Here is a 19,323-nt window from a genome sequence, read left to right as displayed (position 1 = left end):
CCCAAATGGGATAGGCGGGTGTTCAGGCCAATGGGCGGGCAGGGCGGTGGCGTGCAGGGGGTGGAGCTGGCCAGCAGCAGAGGGCTGGACGGGGGTCGGAGGCGGAGCTCCAGTTAAGGTGGACTGGAGGAAATAGTGGTAGAAAGCAGAGAGGGAGAGGGATCGCGGCAGGTGAAGGGAGATAGAAGGAAAGAAGGGAAAGGAAAAGGGTGGGAAAGGCTCTGGCAGCGAAGTAAGAGCTCGGAGGAAGGGGGCGAAAAGAAGGGAGGGATCCATATGCTCTCTGCTGGAACTAGCTGTTGGAAGAGGTGGAAGTTTATGTCCTTATTGGGCGGAGGGAGGGGGTGCCTGGGGGGGGCGGATGAAAAACCAGGAAGTGACAGAGGGTGTTGCTAAGGGTGGGGGGGGAGTTTGGGGGTGGCAAGGGCGGGGGGAGGGAGGGGAGGGATGGGGGGAAAGCAAGCGGGAGGACAGGTGAGACAGCAGGACAGGTGAGGCGGGCCCTGGGGGGGGGCGGGTGGGGGCCAGGTGAATGTACGGCTCTCCGCGGCCAAGGGGGGGCGGGCAGCAGGAGGAGGCAAAGGGTGGCGGAGGAGGAGCCCCCCAGCAACGAGCGGCGAGCCACTGACCGTGGCCTTCTGACCAGGACCGGAGCAGGGCCCCAAGCCCCCGGGCCTGGCGGGGGACGCGCTTCTTCCCACACTTTCCATCTGCAGCTCCAGCGAGAGGACCCGAGGGCTGAGAGGTAAGTGAACCCTACTTTTTGTCCCTTGGCTCGGGGTCCACTAGACTCGAGCGTACTGCAGTGTCCTTCGTGCGTCCTGTGAGACCCCTGTACACACACACCAGATTTCAAACAGTCGCATTTCCTATAGCTTTCCTAGGTCTTTGGAATTGGTTTTTAACTTGGAGGAAAAGGTAGAGAACTACAGCCTTCCCCCCAACTCTGGGCGGAGGGTCTCCAGAAACTTTCTTTGCACTTCTAATATCAGACAGACTGTAAGCTACGGGATGGAGAGGGGGTGAGCTGCGCTGAACTTCTCCCAGTCGCCTCCGTGACTTTAGGGGGAAGACCCCAAGCCCGACCGAACGGAGGGAATGGAAATGCTGACGGACTCTAACTAGGACAACGCGTGCCCCCCCCCCTGCTCCGCGCCCCCCTGGCGCGGTGGGCTGGACCCAGGCCAGTGGCCTGGGAGCTGGGGGGCGGCGGGAGGAACCGCGACTCGGGGGAAAGTTACCGGCTGGACTATTCGGTTTCTTGCGCTTCCAGAGCCGCGTCGTCTCTCCAGCGGTAGTGCGGCTCGGCAGAACGACCCCTCTGCCCCTCCCGCTCCGCAATCACATTCCCTTCTCTCAAGCTGCAGCCCCACCGCCACCTTTTCAAAGTCAGCCTTTGCTCTCACAACTCCTCCGGCGCGCTGGTGGGTGATAAGAACTCTACCTACCACCGTTTTGCCGCCGGCGCCGGCGCACCTGCCCTAACCAGAGCGGGGGTCGCCGTGTGGTAGAAACCTAGTGCGCGCCGCTGGCAGAGGGTGGCCATTCAAAGGGGTGGGGGCGCTGCTTTCCATTCCCAGCTTTCTCTCCCCTCCTCCCACCCCACCCAAGTAAGAGAGCGACGTGTCCTGGCCAGAGCGAGGGGGGGTGGGAGTGGGGGGGCAGCGTGGGCAGCGGGTTGTGCCCGGACACGTGCCTGCCTAGGCTCCCCGGCCCTGCTAGTGTTTGGAGAGAGGGCGGGTCCCCTGCCCCCCGCCCCGCACATCCCCCATGTATCAAAGGGCGGCTGAGACGTGGTGAGACCTCGGGGCGCCCTGGGGGGCGGGGGGTAAGGCGGGGAGCCTGGGTCCAGAGCAGGGGAGGGGCAGAGGCGCCGGTGCTAGCTGACCCACAGGAAACGAGCACTGCTGACCTAGTTTGGGACACCGGAAGTGGGTGCTGGGGAGAGGGGGAGACCGGCAAGCTGTCCTGGCTTCCGGGCCAGGTGGAGGGCGTTCTTGAATTGACCCCCGCCCGAATGCTTTGGAGACCCCTAGCTGCAGCTGAGAACGGGAATGAGTCAGCGCAGCTATTTCTTCTTGCCCCAACTTATTCCTAGAGAAGGGGACCGTTTATCAAGGGTTGGGGGAGCCAGATTGGGAAGTGAGGAGTTAAACCAAGATAGAAACTCTCTGTTCCCCAAGGGAGTGTGTGTTTGGGGGGGGGGGCGCTAAGGCCTAGAGGATTATGGGGTTGCGTTTTGCTACCCCACACACACCAACTGGTTTGGTCACCCCTGTACCCTCCTGGCACTGTTTATAGAGCTGGCATGGAGTGGACATTAGATTGGGAAGAGATACTGGGCATAAGTATTGTGCTGGGCTGGAGAAGGGCATATTTGTGACTGGGTTTGGATGGTAGTTAGTGTTCCTCCTTAGTGGCAACTGGGGAGGAGGACAGGGGGCTCCCCCTGGAGCAGCTGATGAAACAGGGAGAAATCTCTGCCAGTGCTTCTTGTCCCTGGCCCCCGGGACCCCAGCTCCCCCAGCGTGCCTCTGTTACATGGTTGCTGTAGGCACGCTGCTGCCTGCTGACACCCCCAGACACTGTCCCCTCCCTTGGGCACCTCCCCCCAGCCTGGGGTCAGGAAGGGGTTAATATTGCCAGAAAGGGGCTCTGGGGAAGAAAGCAGTGCCCACTAGGCTCAGGTGAAGAAGACAAGCCTGCTCTAATGGGCCCTTCTCACCGCTACTCAGTCCAGGTGATATGGCCCCAGTGTCCGGGAGACAGGTGCTGCCCTCTTCCCCTTCCCCATGGTGCCCCCTGGCACCCACCGCCCCCAGCTCCTCCTTGGCCTAGTGCCTGCCCCAGGAGGGCGCGGCGGGCAGCGGGGGCTGGGCTAACAATGCACCATCGGGCCCTTTGTGTGCTTGCACTTGGCACCCTGGGGAAGAGTGGGGGAGGGGACCCAGCAGGCAGGGGGGGTGGAGCACCTCTGGGGTGGGGACAGTGAAGGCTTGGGGAGAGAAGCAGAGAGTGAAAACAGGTGGGGAGGAAAGGGAAGTAGGTCAGATAGAGTGCTGGCCCCCCATTCCAGGCCAAGGGTAAGATGAATGGGATCCTGAATGGCATCATGTTGGTACCCGAGGCCCAGCCCAGGAGTGGACTTTGGGGTCAGTTACTGGCCTAACAGACTGCTCAGGTGGAGGAGGCAAGGCCCTCTTCTAGATGGCTGAGAGGCCCAGTTCTTTTGGCACAAGGCCAAGGACCTGAGATGGGGAATAAATGGGCTCCAGGCAGGGCAGTGCCCTCTGATAGAAGCCTCTGGGCCTGCTTCAGGGCTTCCTGCCTCCAGCTTGCTTGGCTCTCTGACCTTCCTGAGAGTTAAGACAGCCCTGCCACCAGGCCTTGGGGCTTGTGCCTGTTTTGGCCTAGAGCTGAAAGGAGGGTGGGGGAGGGAGGTGGAGACAGGCAGATGGATAGGACCCTGGCATGGGGTGTGCCTGCTCTGGCCTCTCCCCCTCCTGCTGAGTAAACTCGTGAGTAAACTTGACGTTTTGCCCGGACAGTTTGAAGTTGCCTTGCTGCCCCCCCCTCCAGTCCTGCCAACACAGAAGCGGCCAGGTGCCAATGCAGGCCTGGGGGACTGGGGAGAAGGGGACAGAATGACTTGGGTCCACCACCATCAAGAACTGGAGGACCAAGAAAGACCCCACTACCACCACTTAGCCAAGCGCAGGCCTTGGGAGTAATCTTGTGGCCTGTCAGCATTTGTCACAGAACTTTGGGAAACTCAGAAAAAAAGTGTCTTCAAAGCTGTTCTCTTGCCCATCTCTACCAGGGAGAGATACCCAGTGGCCATCTGGCTCCCTACGAGGCCATATTTTATGTTGATAGGCCAGTAGTCCAGGAGGAAATCTTCAGCAAATGCCTCAGTGTTCTGGCCGATAGCCTGAGAAGGGTGGAAGCAGGTGGCACAGGGACATTAGCTCACTCCTCCCCGAGGCTTCTGTGGTCTCTGTCCTGCCATTACGCTGACCTCATACCTGGGCCTAACCCGCAGCTGCCTTCAGTGTACTTGCCATCTGGCCCTTACCCCAACTCCCCCCTCTCCTTCTAGCTTTCCTAAGGACCTTCGGGGCTTCCTACCCAGCAAATGCCTATACCGCACCCAGAGTTTGAGGGTGCCCTTGGCAAAAGAGGGCTGGTGACGGGCAAATGGAGCCGATAACACCCCCCCACACACACACACACAATACGTTACTTCGATACCACTGAATATCACTAATTCCTCTTATGCCTTCCCAGGTCACCAGAATGGCAGGAGAAATGTCTTCCCAGTCTCTGCCACGCCTCAGAGTGGGGCTCCCCCAAGAACTTGCTTTCGACTTCATGTCTCTGGCTTCAATTTCCTTCCTGTTTCCACCCCCCCCCCCAGCTCCTCCCCACCCATATGCCCCTTTCAACAGACATCCTCTCGACCTTCCTTCCTTCTTTCTTCCCCCTTTGCCTGGAATAAGGGGGTCTTCTCTGCCCACCATGAACCTCCTAGCCTATTTTTACTCTTCTTAATAGTGCTGCGCTTTGGGGAGGTCCATGACCATTCTCTCCCTAACCTACCCACTAAGCTCTTGGGAAGAGAACCCAGGGCCCCTTAAGGGAACTACAACTCCCAAGGTACATGTAAAACAGTTGTGGTGCACACTGGGAGTTGTAGTCCTCTTTGAGCTCTCAATTTGGTTGAGTCTGAAAGTGTTTCTGGGTAAGGGTAAAGTCGGGACTGGGATGGGTTGCAATGTAGAAAGCCTCTGTATTCTCCTTACTTTGTTCTTATCATTACATTCCCATATAACACCACGTATTGACATGCACTTCTCATGCTAAGACATACTACCCATCCTCACCTTAGGATGAGCCCCACCCAGGAGATGCCCACACCCTGCCCTGATGCCCCTGGCAGGGGAAATGAGGGGCCCCATGAACTCCTCCCTTGCCCCCCTGCCCTCCAGGCTAGTTCCCTCCCTTTATGGGGATCAAAGGGCAGGGAGCGGCCCCACCCTGCTCCCTCACAAGCTCTAGGCATTAGACTGAGGCTCTTAGGAATTGCAGGGACTTTGGTGCCCAAGCATTTGCAGGGGGAGTGCTGGAAGATTGGCGCCTGGTGACAGGAGAGACACTGGTCCCCACCTTGGGGCGTGGATCCTTCAGTAACTGCTCATAGGTCTATCCGCGTTCTGTATCAGCCCTGAGCAATATGCTTCCTCTTAAGGAGGTGGCTTAAGGACAGGGTCCTGGGGCTTATCTATAGGACCTCAGGGGCCTGGGCCCGCCTGCCTGGCACCAAGGCATAGAAGTGACCCTCCCCCACCCCAGGCCCACAGTTGGCATAGGGCACTGCGAGCAGGGGGTAGGAGGGAGAGGCGGGCAGGACTGCCAGCATCCTGGTGGGTAGCTGCCAGCCAGGCCGGGAGCCGGTGAGGAGCAGCAGGCCAGCGGCACTGAGCCAGCAGCTGTTGGGGGTAGCAGGGAGGGGGTATCTTAGGGGACATTTCTGTGATTCTCTCTGAGCCTACCAGGACCTGGGATGGCCTACTCTCTGGAGGACACTGGGGTATCTTTCATCCCAAGAGTAAGAAATTCCAGGAGTTGCGTGACATTCTGTGGCCACTCATCTCCTCTCAGAGCTTTCCTGAGTTGCCCCTCAGGCCCAGGCGGGTCCCACCCAACCAGCCAGGGGAGCAGTAGCTTGCGCAAGGGGTGGGGCTAGGAGCTTCCCAGCAAATGCCCCCTCCCAGCTCCTTCCTCTTTCGGTGCCTACAGCTCCCCCAGTATGTCTACCCCTCCTAAGCCAGCTCTGTCCCCCTGGTCACTGGGGTCCTGGCATGAGTGCTGCCCCCTGGCCTGGTTGGCAGGACTGGCGCCCTGGCGAGGAACTGTGGTATGTGAGTGGGTTTGGGGTGAGGCTATGAGGAGGGCGGGTGCTGCCTTGCCCAGCCCCTGAGGGCCCCAGCCTGGTACAAGGTGAAGAGAATCCGGACAGCTCCCAGCAAGGGGCAAGGGCTTCCTAGGGTCTGGAGGGTCTCCTTATGGTCCCTTAATCCCACATACTCCGAGGGGCTGGGACCTGGGCACCTGTCACCCTTGGCACTGACTGTCCAGAGTTCCCCTCCTCCCAATTTGGCCCCTGCTGTCTTCTGTCCCCTCCCCTGCCTTCTTCCTTCTCCTGGTCCCACCTCCAGCAACCTCTCCCACTGCTCCTCCTCACCTCTGTCCTCCTGGACTGGCCTAGCTCCTACCTTTCCTGCCCCTCACCTTTTTCCCCTTTTAGGACTGAGCAAGGACAGGCGGGGGTGGGGACAGCTGGGGCTTTGGGCACTGCAGGCAGACTCTGGGCCCTCTCCCACGCTGCCAGCTCTTCTGTAACCCCTCCCTCCAAGCTGGGGGAGGGGGACAGCACCCAGAGGGTTAAGGCTGTAGGGGGAGGGACTGGGCCAGGTCGTGGGCGGCCCCTTTGAAGGAGGGAGCTGGAGTGGGGGAACAGACACCCTGCCCCCCCCCCCGTTATCCCTCCCCCACCCTCCCAACGTGCTGCCCCCAGGGACCAGGAGGAGTTGCCGGCAAGGCCCCTCAGCGTTCAGGTGAGTAGGCCCTACTCTGGCTCAGGAGGTCAGGCCCCAGGGGAGGCTCGGAGGCCTAGAATTGGCCAAGGGTCAGAGGAGGTCTGAAAAACAGGCTAGGAAGAGGGTGCCCAGGTTTAAATGGAGGCTTTAGGGAAGAGGAGCTGAGGCACTGGAGTGTGGGGAGGCTTCAGAGTCTAAGGGACCCAAGCGGACCAAGAAAGGCAGAAGAAAGGTTCCACGGAAGCTTGCTTGCTGGGCCGGGTCAGGAGGTTGGACAGGCCTACAGGGAGCTGGGCTCCGGGGACCCGGCTGGGGTGTCTTCTGGGGCTTGGGGGGGCTCAGGTTTCTGCCTGCGGCTAAGCGGGTGTGGAGTTACCAGCCAGCTTAGTTACCCAGCCAAAGATATGGCTTGGGGGGAGGGGGATACAAGGTAGACCCTGGCACTTTGAGTAGTCTCCTTAGCCCTAAGAAGAGCTGGCACTGGCTAGCCGAACTCTGCTGGAACCCTGATGACCAGGGTCTGTCCAGTGAATGGTTACCTGGCTCAGGGTGGCCACTTTCTGGGGAAAGTCCAGGAGCTTCAGGGCTGGGAACTCTGACGGGCAGAGAGGCACTTGCTGTCCCCCCTTACCCCACATCCGCTCTCGCTGTGCACCCTACCTATCCTACCTCTTTTCTCCAAGTGGCTCCCAAATTTTGGTTCTCTGCTTCCTTCACAAGGCAGGTATGGGTACCCAAAATTAAACCATTTCTTCATTAAGACCAGGCTTTGTGGAAGAAGCCCAGGTCTTGATTTGGCTCTTCGGCCGTGTCTGCCCTGCACAGGCTTGGAGAGGGACACTTGGAGCGTGGTTGATGTTGGGCTCAGGAGATCAGTGAGAGAAGTGATGGGAGACAGGAAGAAAATCTCTGAGGATGGTTCCTAGCAGCAGCCTGTGGGACATCAGAACTAAGGAAGGGAACCCAGGTTCAGTCCTGTGCTGGGAAGACGAGGCCACAGCCGGTGGGAAGAAGAAGGCTGAAAGAGAGGTCCAAACAAGGAAGGCTGAGAGTCAGGGGCTGCCCGTGAGCTGGGGTCCCCAGAGGTGGAGATGCGAGCAGCGCCCCATTCCTTCCTCCGCCATCTTGATCTCGGTCCATTCCCCTTGATAGGCTAAAGTGCCCGTATGCTAGAGAGAAAAGGAGCATGGTGGTAACCTTCAAGTCAGGAGCCCTGCACCAGGCTCGGGACCTGGTGGGAGCTTAACCCCCACCGCACCGGGAAGCAGCCAACTCCCCTTGCCTCCTTCCCCCTTCGTGGCTTGCGGTCTCTCTTCCCCGCCTTGGCCCCCAGGAAGTGTGAGTGCTGGGGGTGGTGAGGTTAGGAGGGGGGGAAGCGTCACATGGGGGGATGGGGAAGACATGTATAAGTTTAGAGGGGCTGCAGAGGAGAGCTCCTTTAAGTGTCTTGGGCATCCCTGGACAGGACCTGTCTTTTGGCCCTGTCTGTGTAAGTTCTTCCAGTCTTCCAGTGACATGTGGCTCAGCCGCCTCACCTGCCTGAAACCGAGCAGTTAAGATGTCAGTGACCCTTTGGCCCCAGAAAGGTTGGAGGGAATCATGGAATATGGATTCCTGGGTCCCCGAGAACTTTGAACTGTCTGTCCAGTTTTCCCTATCCTTCTGGTCCAGTCACAGGCCAAAGCCCTAGCTTCGTGCAAACTGCGCTCCAAAAAAACAGGAAGAGAACCTGAGGCTGGAGCTGGGGTTAGGGGGTGGGGGCAGAAAGGAGAAAGAGGGGGGAGGGGTGACCAGCCCAGGCACCAGGAGCCCTGGGCAGTCTTGGGTCTCAGTCATCCCTAGCAGGAAGGTGTTTCCGCCTGGTCCTTACCCTCTCTGGTTCCCTGGCAGAGAAGGGGCCTTGGAATGGGGGCGGGGTGGGGGTGATGCTCTGTGCGGCTGTGTATCAGCCCACATCTATTTTCTACGCCACTAATCCTGGTTCTGTCGGCTGCCCCCCACACTAAGCCCCAGTCCCCTAATCCCCAAGGTGGGGAGAAGGGGGAGCCAGCTTTACTTGGCTGCCCCATTCAGGGCCTCCTATGCCTGCCCTTCAGCTGGCTCAGACCGGCATGGTTGACCCTGGAGCCCCTCAGCCCTAGTCTGGAAGCTGCCTAAGGTCAGCACCTGGAAGGTTCTAGCTGCCTTTGTCTTCTCGAGGCCAACACCCTCTGCGTTTGGCTGTCTGGTAGACACACTCTAACAGGTGCCTCTCAGTACTGATGGGTGACCCTTCACCATGTCACCCTCAAGTTTTCCCCCCACCAAAGATGGTGCAGGCTTGACACAGGGCCTGGTTTCAAGAAAGCTGCCCACTGGCCTGGCCGGTCTAGCAGGCCTGACAATGAGGGGAGCCTGGGGGGGTGGCAAGAAAGAGGGGAGTGATGGGGCGGGGCCCCCAGTACTTTCCCCTACCAGGCAAACAGACCAAACAGACCTTGCCTGGTTCCCTGGCACAGCTGCCCCCCCCAACCACCACACACACCCATGCCCACAAGGTCTTAGCAAGAGGGGGCATGCCAGGCTGGGTGGGGATGGGCTGCCTACATGGGGCGTCTCAAGGGGACTGGGCCCTCTGGGATACAGATGTGGGAAGGGTGCCCAAGGTAGGGTGGGCACACTGGCACCAGTGCCCCACCCTGGCAGAAAGAAGGGGAGGCCTCCACCCCACCAACTCCTCCCATATGATAGAGCTAGGAGTGCCCCCTTGGCCTGGTTGGCACCATCAGAGTTCCAGGTGGCACCTCAGTTGGTATGGGTGCCAGGGCTAGGGGATTTCCCAGAACACCCTCTCCTCCGCTGTATGCCATCTGCCTCTCTAGTCCTTCCTCGATACCTTGTGGCCATAGGCATTGGATCTGGGCCTAAGGAACTAAACACCCACCCTTGCCCGAGCCCTGAGTGAGTTGGTGGTGAACCACTCGGACCTGTGCCCTGATAGCAAGATCAGCCAATCAGTGCACCTGCCATACCAAGTTGCCATGGAGATCAGCCCTGGGGTGGGAGAAAGGAGACAGGTTTACCAACGGGAATAGGTGGAGTGGGTAGGGAAGGAGGGTGAAGGATGGGGTGAGCCACGTGTCTCCAGGTGCCCAGCTCAGCCAATGAGTAGCAAGGATAGCTCCACCCGTGCCCCTTAGGAGGAATATGATGCACTTGGGCCCAGGAGGGTGCCCACTGCTGTTTAAGTGGCAGCCACTGCTGCTGCTTCTACTCTTGGTACCCACCTGATTTTTGTTTATTCTTAAGTCCTGGGGCCTTTCTAACCATATGTAAAGTACGGGGAGGGGAGAGGACTCCATACTGCTTGGTCCCCTAGGAGGAGAAGTGGTCTGGGGGCTTAAGGTGGGGACAGGTGAGCTATTGAGGGTTCCCAGGTGTCACTTCCAAGCAGACAAGTGCCCCCCCCCCCGTTCACTTCATACAGCGTTCCATCTTTGCGGTGAAGGTGGCCAGCGAGTCGGCCACTGTGACAGTGTAGCCCCTGACTTCCACCCCCACCCCCAAAAGTCTTTCCCATAGATGGCTAGGGTTGACCAGCTGTTGTAACGTCAGGGAGGACACTGACAAAATGTCAGAGGGACTTGCCCTAAGGATTGTCGCCTGCCTTTACCTACACCGAGGACTAGGCCTCAGCGTAACGGAAGTGACTTGTCCAAGGTCAGGCAGCTCCCTGGCTCCCTCGGGGAGGAGAGAGGCCGACCTGTCTCCAAAGGGCCGTGTGCGCTGGAATCTACCCAGAGGCTGAACTACTGACTGAGTCCTACTGTGTGTCAGGCCTTCTGCCACACCTGGCCTCACTTACCCCTCTCAACCCCTGGAGTCAGCTGGAATTATCCAGTATTAAGATGAGGAAAGAGGCTCAGAGATAAAATCACTTGCTTAAGACCAAAGCTAAGAATTCAAACTCAAGCCTGGTTGAGCCTAGCTCTCCAGTCTCTGTTAGCTCTAGCCAGTTGTCGGGACCCCAGCCAGAAGATTCTTCTGATCACTGCTGCACAACTGTAGTTTAATGCAAATGTCTGTGTTTCCCTGAGGTCTTAGGTGACCCCTGCCAGCTGGAATCCAGAGGAGTCCAGACCCACAGGTTGAGAACCATTGTTCTAGACTAAACCTGTCAGTGCAGATGGGCTGGGCTCTTTCAGCTTCTCTTCCCAGCCCCTGTTTGGTTGTTCTTGTTGTGTTGTTGTTGTTGTTGTTTTGGTTTGTTTTGTTTGAGACAGAGTCTCTCTACAGAGCTCTGACTGTCCTGGAAGTTAACTTTGCTGACCTCAAACTCCCAGAGATCCACCTGCTTCTGCCTCCCAAGTGCTGGGATTTAAGGTGTGCGCCACCACACTTGGTATTCTCAACCCCTTCTTGTGTAACAGGAAAGTATTGGCCAGACCACTGACTGAGCCCTTACTGTGTGCTAGGCACTGTGCCATGCCTGGTACACCGGCCCCTTACCACAGAGACTTACTTGTTCAAGGTCACTCAACTCGGCCACTCTCCAACCCTTGCCCTCCCCACCCCTGTGGATGGTGAAACACTTAAGGTTGCCTCTGGAGAGGCAGGGTCCACTGGAACGGGGAAGAGAGATGGTACAGTTTAAGGGGGAGGGCAGGGGTGGGACTTGGCCTTTCAGCAGCAGGGGTGATGCTTATCTGGGGGGGCAGGAAGTACCTGCGCCAGTGACACCCCAGCATCGGGTAGCTTGCTCCTTGGCCATGAGGGAGGATGTGGGGAGCGGGGATCTTGAAGGAAAGATGAACTTTGGGTGGCTTTCTGGGGGTGGGGGCATGAGGAGGAAGACTCTTTTATTTGTTTTTTGAGACAGAGTTTCTCTGTGTGCTCCTAGCTGTCCTAGAAGTCTCTCTGTAGACCAGACTGGTCCTGAACTCACAGAGATCTGCCCGCCTCTATCCCCTGAGATTAAAGACCTGCGCAGCCCCACCACCATCTGGCGAGGATGGTTCCTTTTGTTTGTAGGGTATGCTTGTGAGAGAACCGAGACATGCCTTATCTGACAACTTTGGTGTGTTATCATTCTGAAGTCTCCTTGGCCTCTACCATTCCCCAGTTTGCAGATGTCTGGAGCAAGCCAGTGTCACCATGTCCTTCTAGTCCTTCTAGTTAGTTTTCTGAAGCCCAAACCTTTTTTTTTTTTTTTAAGACAGGGTTTCTTCGTAGCTATGGAGCCTGTCTTGGAACTTGCTGTAGACCAGGCTGACCTGGAACTCACAGAGATCCACCTGCCTCTGCCTCCTGGGTGCTGGGATTAAAGGCGTGCACCACCACTGCCCAGCTCAGTGGTTTTTCTTAAGGACGAGGGGATAGAGAAGGTGAGGTGGGGCTGGGCTGCCGGTGGCCCTACTGGAGTGGCACTCACCTGGAAAGCCAGTTGCTTCATCTGTCCAAACAGCAGTTCCTTTGTACTTGACGTAGAAGGAGGTCACACTTTGGAAGGGTATGGGATACTAACAAACATAAGGCACTTAAAAGAGTGGCCAGTATGGGGCCCTCCTCCAGTAAGAGAGCCAGCTCCCCATACAGAAAGGAGGGCTCTAACTTCACCCTGTCCTTGACCCTGCAGGAGAAGATGGGGAGCCCTGAAGATGACTTGATTGGCATTCCATTCCCAGACCACAGCAGTGAGCTGCTGAGCTGCCTCAATGAGCAGCGCCAGCTGGGCCATCTATGCGACCTCACCATCAGGACGCAGGGGCTGGAGTACCGCACCCACAGGGCTGTGCTGGCCGCCTGCAGCCACTACTTCAAGAAGCTCTTCACGGAGGGTGGGGGGAGCACGGTTATGGGAACAGGAGGAGGTGGCGGGACGGCTGCCGGAGGAGCAGGGGCCGGTGTGTGTGAGCTGGACTTTGTAGGGCCAGAGGCCCTGGGTGCCCTGCTTGAATTTGCCTACACAGCCACACTGACAACCAGCAGCGCCAACATGCCAGCCGTCCTCCAAGCTGCGCGGCTATTGGAAATCCCCTGTGTCATTGCTGCCTGCATGGAGATTCTACAAGGTAGTGGGCTAGAAGCCCCTAGCCCAGATGAGGATGACTGTGAGCGAGCCCGACAGTACCTGGAGGCTTTTGCCACTGCCACCACCACAGCCTCAGCTTCGGGAGTGCCCAATGGGGAAGATAGCTCTCCACAGGTGCCCCTCCTCCTACCGCCACCGCCACCTCGACCTGTTGCCCGCCGCAGCCGCAAGCCCCGAAAAGCTTTTCTTCAAACCAAAGGGGCCCGAGCAAACCATCTCGTCCCTGAGCCGCCCACGGTACTCACCCATCCCTTGACCTACGAAGAAGAAGGGGTGGTTAGTAGAGTGGGCAACACTGGGGGCAGTGGGCTTGGAGACAGCTACAGTCCTCCTGCGGGTGCTGCCTCACCTCCTGAGGGGCCCCTGAACTATGAGGTCTGCGAGGGTGAGGAAGAGGAGGAGGAGCTGGCATATCCCCCAGCCTATGGGCTAACACAGAGCAACGAGCCCTCACTATCACCAGAGGAGTTGGGCTCAGATGAAGATACCATCGATCCTGACCTGATGGCCTACCTAAGTTCCCTGCACCAGGATGCCCTGGCACCAGGCCTGGATGGCCAAGACAAGCTGGTGCGCAAACGCCGTTCACAGATGCCCCAAGAGTGCCCAGTGTGTCACAAGATAATCCACGGAGCAGGCAAACTGCCACGCCACATGAGGACCCATACGGGTGAGAAGCCCTTTGCCTGTGAGGTCTGCGGCGTCCGCTTCACCAGGTGAGCACCGAGTGGGGCCCAGGGCCCAGAGTGGGCTGAGGTGGGTATGGGATCTGAGAGAGTGACCGCAGATGGTTCTAGTGGGGACCAGAACTCTTGCGGGTTCTAGAGCTGGGAGGCCAAAAGAGGCAACCAGAGAGGATGCCTGTAAACTGTCTAATGCCCAAGAAGGTTGCCTGGGTACAGAGGCGCAGGTGGTGCAGGGCCCACTAAGCTAGGAGCCAATCAGAAAGAGTATCCCTGGGGCAGTGCTGGGGAAAGAGCAGGGAGGGATGAGAGTGGGATGAGGCCTGCGAGCGGCTGGAGGCCTGACCGGTGCCACGCTTTCCCCTGCTTGCACCAGGAATGACAAGCTGAAGATCCACATGCGGAAGCACACAGGAGAGCGCCCCTATTCGTGCCCACACTGCCCAGCCCGCTTCCTGCATAGCTACGACCTCAAGAACCACATGCACCTGCACACTGGGGACCGGCCCTATGAGTGCCACCTGTGCCACAAGGCTTTCGCCAAGGAGGACCACCTGCAGCGCCATCTCAAGGGCCAGAACTGCCTGGAGGTGCGCACCCGAAGGCGCCGCAAAGATGATGCGCCACCGCACTACCCGCCCCCTTCGACCACCGCCCCATCCCCCGCTGGCCTTGACCTCTCCAATGGCCACCTGGACACCTTCCGCCTCACTCTGGCCCGATTCTGGGAGCAGTCAGCCCCCACAGGACCCCCAGTCACTACGCAAGGGCCCCCTGAGGAGGAGGAGGAGGGGACACCTACCACACCACAGGCTGAAGGTGCCATGGAGTCCTCTTAAAAGAGGGTGAATGGCCAGGCTGGAACAGCACAGGCCTGGGATACCATGCCACACAATGGGGAGCACATAAGACAAGTGGTCGGGGATCCTGAGCCTCGTTGGCATCAGAATCAACCCCCTTTTCCCCAGGAGCCTTCATTCCAATTCCAAGCTGAGGTTTTGGGGCACAAGCTCTCTAGATTGGGGTGATCACCCAAGGCGTTATACATGAAATATCTATGTGTGTGTATCTGTATGTCACGGGCACTGCACACGTACATATATTTACACACACAGTAAAGGTAGGGTCCCTGTCCCCAGCTGCTACTGGGGAATTGAAGCAATAATCTGTCTTTGATTTGTGGGGTCCTACTTCGGCTATGCGGGTTTCTAGGAGTCTTGGGCTTGGGACCAAAGCCTTGTCGCACTCCCATGCCCCCTGGGTTTTGGTTGTGTGTGAGGGGGGTGGACTGCCCCTCCCTTCCAAGACCCCTCCTTCCTGGTTTCTGTTCCCTTTTCCTGGCAGTAAATTATGCAAGGGGGGGTGGCAAAGGAAGGGTAAGTGGGGGTAACATGGTAGAAGCTTGAAAGATTGGGGTGCGGGGAGGGGGGAGACTGGGCCTGTAAGGACGGAGCCATCCCAGTCCCCCCCCCACCCAGTTCCAATGCTGAGTCATGGGGTCCTGGAGAAGGGGGCAGGGTGGCTTGATTGGTTCGCCCGCCCCTGGGGGGTAGCATAAGGGCTCCTCCCAGCTAAGGGAGCTCTCCACCTCTCCCCTCCCGAGTCCCGGGGCAGGGAATGTCTTGTTCCTGGCGCTCCCTCCCTGGGGCCAGAGGGCAGGGCGGGCCGGGCGTCTTACCCTCTTCTCCTCCCTACCTCCCCGCCCAGGTGCAAGCTGGAGCCTCCTCTGCTGCTTGCTGCCCCTGACTCACGCCGCCCCCGGGCTGGCAGGCGCTGGGTGTGGGTTGGGGTGAGGGGTTGAGGTAGCCTTGCAGGGCGCGGGCAAGCCAGTGCCATCTGGTGGCCATGCCCTGTAAGGGCGAGCGCCCCGCAGCGACCACTTTCAGTGAGCTAGTGTCACACCCAGCCATCCTGGCCTGTGAACGGGTACCCCCTTGCCAACACGGTAGCTAAGCAGCTCACTTGCCCCTGGGAAAAGTGAGCTGAGGAGCAGACCTAGAGGAAAGGAGTCCGTTCCTTAGACCTGGCCCGTTGCTCTTAGGACTGAGTCCACCCCCGTTCTGTACATAGCCTCTTCTGATGGTCTTGTTGAAATCCAATTTCACATTTTAAACTACCAATTCTTCTGGGGTGGAGAAGAATCTTCACCCTACCCCTTCCTCGCTGGGTGCTGGACCCCCATTGCGGCCTGGGCTCTGCCTTGCACTATTCCCCTACCCTCTTTGGCCTGGTGGCCCTTCCCCCTCCTTAAAAGGGGCAGGTTCAGGGGCCCGGTGCTCTCCTCTCTCCATGCACCTCCTTGCCCATTTGCACAGCTGCCCAGGTACCCCCAACAGTGGGGAGGGGTCAGACAGGGAGGGGTGGCGGGACCAGTCCCTGTATCTATTTAAAAAGTGATGATGTAATATATTAGAAGGGAGGTCGGGAGCCCTGGGCCTCATCTTAGCAATTCAGGTGATAGGGGAGCCCAGGGCTGGAGAAACCTGGGGCTTAGTCCCAGAGAGTGGGGACACTGTGACTTCCACTCTCTCTACTTGCGGCTTTCCCACTCAGTGCCTTAGTGGGGGAAAGCGTTTTCCCCCTCCCCCATCCCCTTCATCTCCCCCTACCCCCACCTCGGGTGTAAGTGATGGAAGAAAGAATAATAATTTAAGATTCATACTTGTGTCCACTTTTGGTTCCTTTATTTTGGGGGTGAGTGGGAGGGGTCAGGAGGTTCTGAGGCTGGAGAGGGTTCTGCTTTGGGGGCAGTGGATTTCTGAAGTGGTCCCTGGGGTTCAGGGGACAAGGGAAGGCCTTCGATCTCATGAGCTCCAGGGAGGGGCTGCAGGGGCTTCTTTTCAGGTGCGGTCCCTTTGTCCTGGTCACTAGGAGGAGAGGAAGGCTTGGTAAGCTTGAAGCTGCTGCCAGGCGGCCTTAACTACCGTCCCTGCTCAGCTTAGCTTGTTTTTTGGTTGTTTTTCTAGGCAGGGTTACTCTGTAGCTCTGGCTGTCCTAGAACTCATTCTGTAGACCTGGCTGGTTTTGAACTCACAGAGATCTGCCTGCCTCTGCCTTCAAGTGCTGGTATTAAAGGCGTGCACCACCACACTGGCTTCGCCAGTGCTCTTCACAGTTAGGGAGGACATAGCTAGAACACCATCCCCAACCCAGCCAGAGGGTCAGCCATTGTACTCCTCAAAGGCGGTCATCTCAGTTACTGAAGATGCCTCCGTTTTCTTCTCATCCTGCCCTCTGACCTATCCAGAAAAAGTCTTCAACCTTCAAACTCAAGAGAGACCATGTGGTAAGCCTTAAGGAAGCCAAGAGAGAACAATCCCTACACACTCAGGCCTACAGTGTTGAGAACCTGTCACCAAAGACAAAAAACAAAAACAACCCTCTGACCAGGCTCACAGGAGCAGCCGTTGTACAGAGGTTCCCTCCCCATCACCCGCCTTAACCTGGGGATCCCTCAGCCTCCCCTGGTCCTGGCCAGCTTCTCTGCACACTCTTCCCCACTGCCGGCATCGCAGCCTCCACCACCCACTCTGGTCTCTGTGAGGTGTCTGCCTCCTCCTTCCTAGAGAAAAGGGAGCTGGAACAGGCTGGACTGTTCTGAAGGCTCCTCTCAGCGCACTCGGATGCCCCTCACCCACATTCTCCTGGCTACCTCAGCATGCTCTCTTCCTGCATCCCAGTCCAGACCTAGGGTTGAACCCCAGACTTTGTGGGTGCCCAACAGGTGCTCGGCCACTACATTCCTAGGCCCCCAGAAGGGCTGGGATTAAAGATGTGTGTCCCTCCGGTTTAATATGTGTATTATTTTTAGGATGATCTTACTATCTGGTCTAGGCTGGCCTCTTCCATGTCCTAGATGTGCTAGGATATAAAAACATCTTTTGGTGCTATATCCCTTATGTGTAAAGCCAATTCTTTATCACCGAGCTTCCTTTCTTCAAGTCACGCAGGGTGGCACATGACCTCTCCTCTATGGAGACTGAAGCAGAAGGGCTAAAAGTTCAAGACCAGCCTAGACTATATAGTAATATCATTCTGAAAATAAGTACACATATTAAGCCAGAGGGAAAAACACCTTTAATCCCAGTCCTTCTGGAGGCAGAGGCAGGTGGACCCCTATGAATTCAAGGACAGCTTGGTACACATAACAAACGCCCGGTCGGTCAGCCAGGAGCTACACAGTGAGAGAGACCCTGTCTCAGAAACAGATGATGGAATTAAATCAGCCCTCTATTTTTTAATCACAGAAATTATATTGAAGGGATCCCAAGCCTCTTCCTCACACAGAAGCCACATACTCTGCTTCTGAGTCACTTTTGTCAGCTGCTTCATGACCTGGTTTTCGCCATCCTGATGCCATGAAATATGTCCCCTCAAACCACACCAGTGGTCTGGTCCCTCAGCTATGGAGTGAGTGTTGGTCCCCAGCCTATTGCTCACATCTGGCCTAATAAGGGTTAGGCTCTCCTGCTTTCCTCAGCCTCTCTTTCCCCTCAGCTTTACAGTTGAACTCTATTGTTTTGTAGTTTTTCAAGACAAGGTTTCTCTGTAGTTCTGGAGCCTGTCCTGGAACTAGCTCTTGTAGACCAGGCTGGCCTCAAACTCACAGAGATCCGCCTGCTTCTGCCTCCCAGTGCTGGAATTAAAGGCGTGCGCCACCACCCAGCCCCATTTTCTCTCAAGTCAGCAACTTCCTAAAGAGACACCTCCAGTCCAGAGTCCTGCTGCACATCTCTGCATCTGCTCCCTGGGGTAGTTCTAGCTACACACCCTATAGACAGACAGCTCTTGGTTTCAAATCCGGCCAGTCCTGTTTCTCCTTCTTCCCCAAGCCTAGTAGATCCAGCGTTCTTAGTATCTCATCTTCCGACCGCCAATGGCTGAAACAGCCTCCTGCCCAGCCATTCTGTCTCCTTAGCATATGGGAGTTTTCAATAATAGATTCTTTCCTGCTCTCCCCCTCTAGTTCTCCCTTCTCTTTAAAACTTTTTGTTCTATTTTTATGCATTGTCTGTCCACCTGGGTCAGTATCTGCCATGTGTGTAGGTGCCTGTCCAGAGACACATCTGATCCCCTGGAGTTGCAGGTGGTTATGAGTCCCCATCCCCGAGCACCGATGCTGGGAATTGAACTCAGATCCTTTGGAAAAATAGCGAGTGTTCCAACTACAAAGCCATTTCTGACTATATATCTTTTTTTTTTTTTGAGACAGGGTTTCTCCATAGCTTTTTGGTTCCTGTCCTGGAACTAGCTCTTGTAGACCAAGCTGGCCTCGAACTCACAGAGATCCACCTGCCTCTGCCTCCCGAGTGCTGGGATTAAAGGCGTGCGCCACCACCACCTGGCCTGTCTATATATCTTGTTTGTTTGGGTGAGTGTTGCATGCATGTCTGGTGGCCAGAGGAGGATGTTGGATTCCCCTGAAACTGGAATTATAGACAGCTATTAGCTGTGTTGTTTTTGTTTTTTTGAGGCAGGGTTTCTCTGCATAGTACTGACTGTCCTGGAACTCATTCTGTAGAGCAGGCTAGCCTTGAACAACTCCAGATTCTGGGATTAGAGGTTATCACCACCACTGCCTGACTTGCAAATATTCTTTTTTTAAAAAAATATTTATTTATTTATTATGTATACAGCATTCCTTCCATGTATGCCTGAAGGCCAGAAGAGGGCACCAGACTCCATTACAGATGGTTGTGAGCCACCATATGGTTGCTAGAAATTGAACTCAGGACCTCTGGAAGAACAATCAGTGCTCTTAACCTCTGAGCCATCTCTCCAGCCCCGACTTGCAAATATTCTTAACCTCAAGGCTGTCTGTCTAGCCCACTCTTGCCTTTTGTCTTTCTGGTCTTGCCAAATGACCTGGTTAGCATGGAACTCACTCAAACTTGTTTGTTTATTAAAATGGTCTCACTTTGTAGGACTGATTGGCCTGGAGCCCCCACCACACACACACACACACACACAC

At 56.9% G+C, this 19,323-nt stretch overlaps 1 protein-coding gene across 3 annotated transcripts; it reads left to right on the top strand.

Moving 5' to 3' along the window:
- The first annotated feature begins 436 nt into the window (after nt 1-436).
- Nucleotides 437-15,986, top strand: Zbtb7b (zinc finger and BTB domain containing 7B). Of its 3 annotated transcripts, none has more exons than XM_005367177.2 (4): nt 437-491; nt 647-745; nt 12,214-13,385; nt 13,729-15,986. In XM_005367177.2, the coding sequence occupies exons 3-4, from the start codon at nt 12,220-12,222 to the stop codon at nt 14,189-14,191; spliced, it is 1,629 nt and encodes a 542-aa protein (XP_005367234.1). In that variant the 5' UTR covers nt 437-491; nt 647-745; nt 12,214-12,219; the 3' UTR covers nt 14,192-15,986. The 3 variants fall into 3 exon arrangements, with proteins under 3 accessions (XP_005367234.1, XP_005367235.1, XP_026645104.1); XM_005367178.3 differs by having other exon boundaries at nt 447-474; XM_026789303.1 differs by lacking the exon at nt 437-491 and having other exon boundaries at nt 520-745.
- Nucleotides 15,987-19,323: the final 3,337 nt, after the last annotated feature.

This window comes from Microtus ochrogaster, unplaced genomic scaffold (assembly GCF_000317375.1).
Source record: "Microtus ochrogaster isolate Prairie Vole_2 unplaced genomic scaffold, MicOch1.0 UNK16, whole genome shotgun sequence".
Taxonomy (NCBI): Eukaryota; Metazoa; Chordata; class Mammalia; order Rodentia; family Cricetidae; genus Microtus; species Microtus ochrogaster.
Note: the sequence above shows the minus strand (reverse complement) of the source record. Positions and strands in the feature narration are given on the sequence as shown.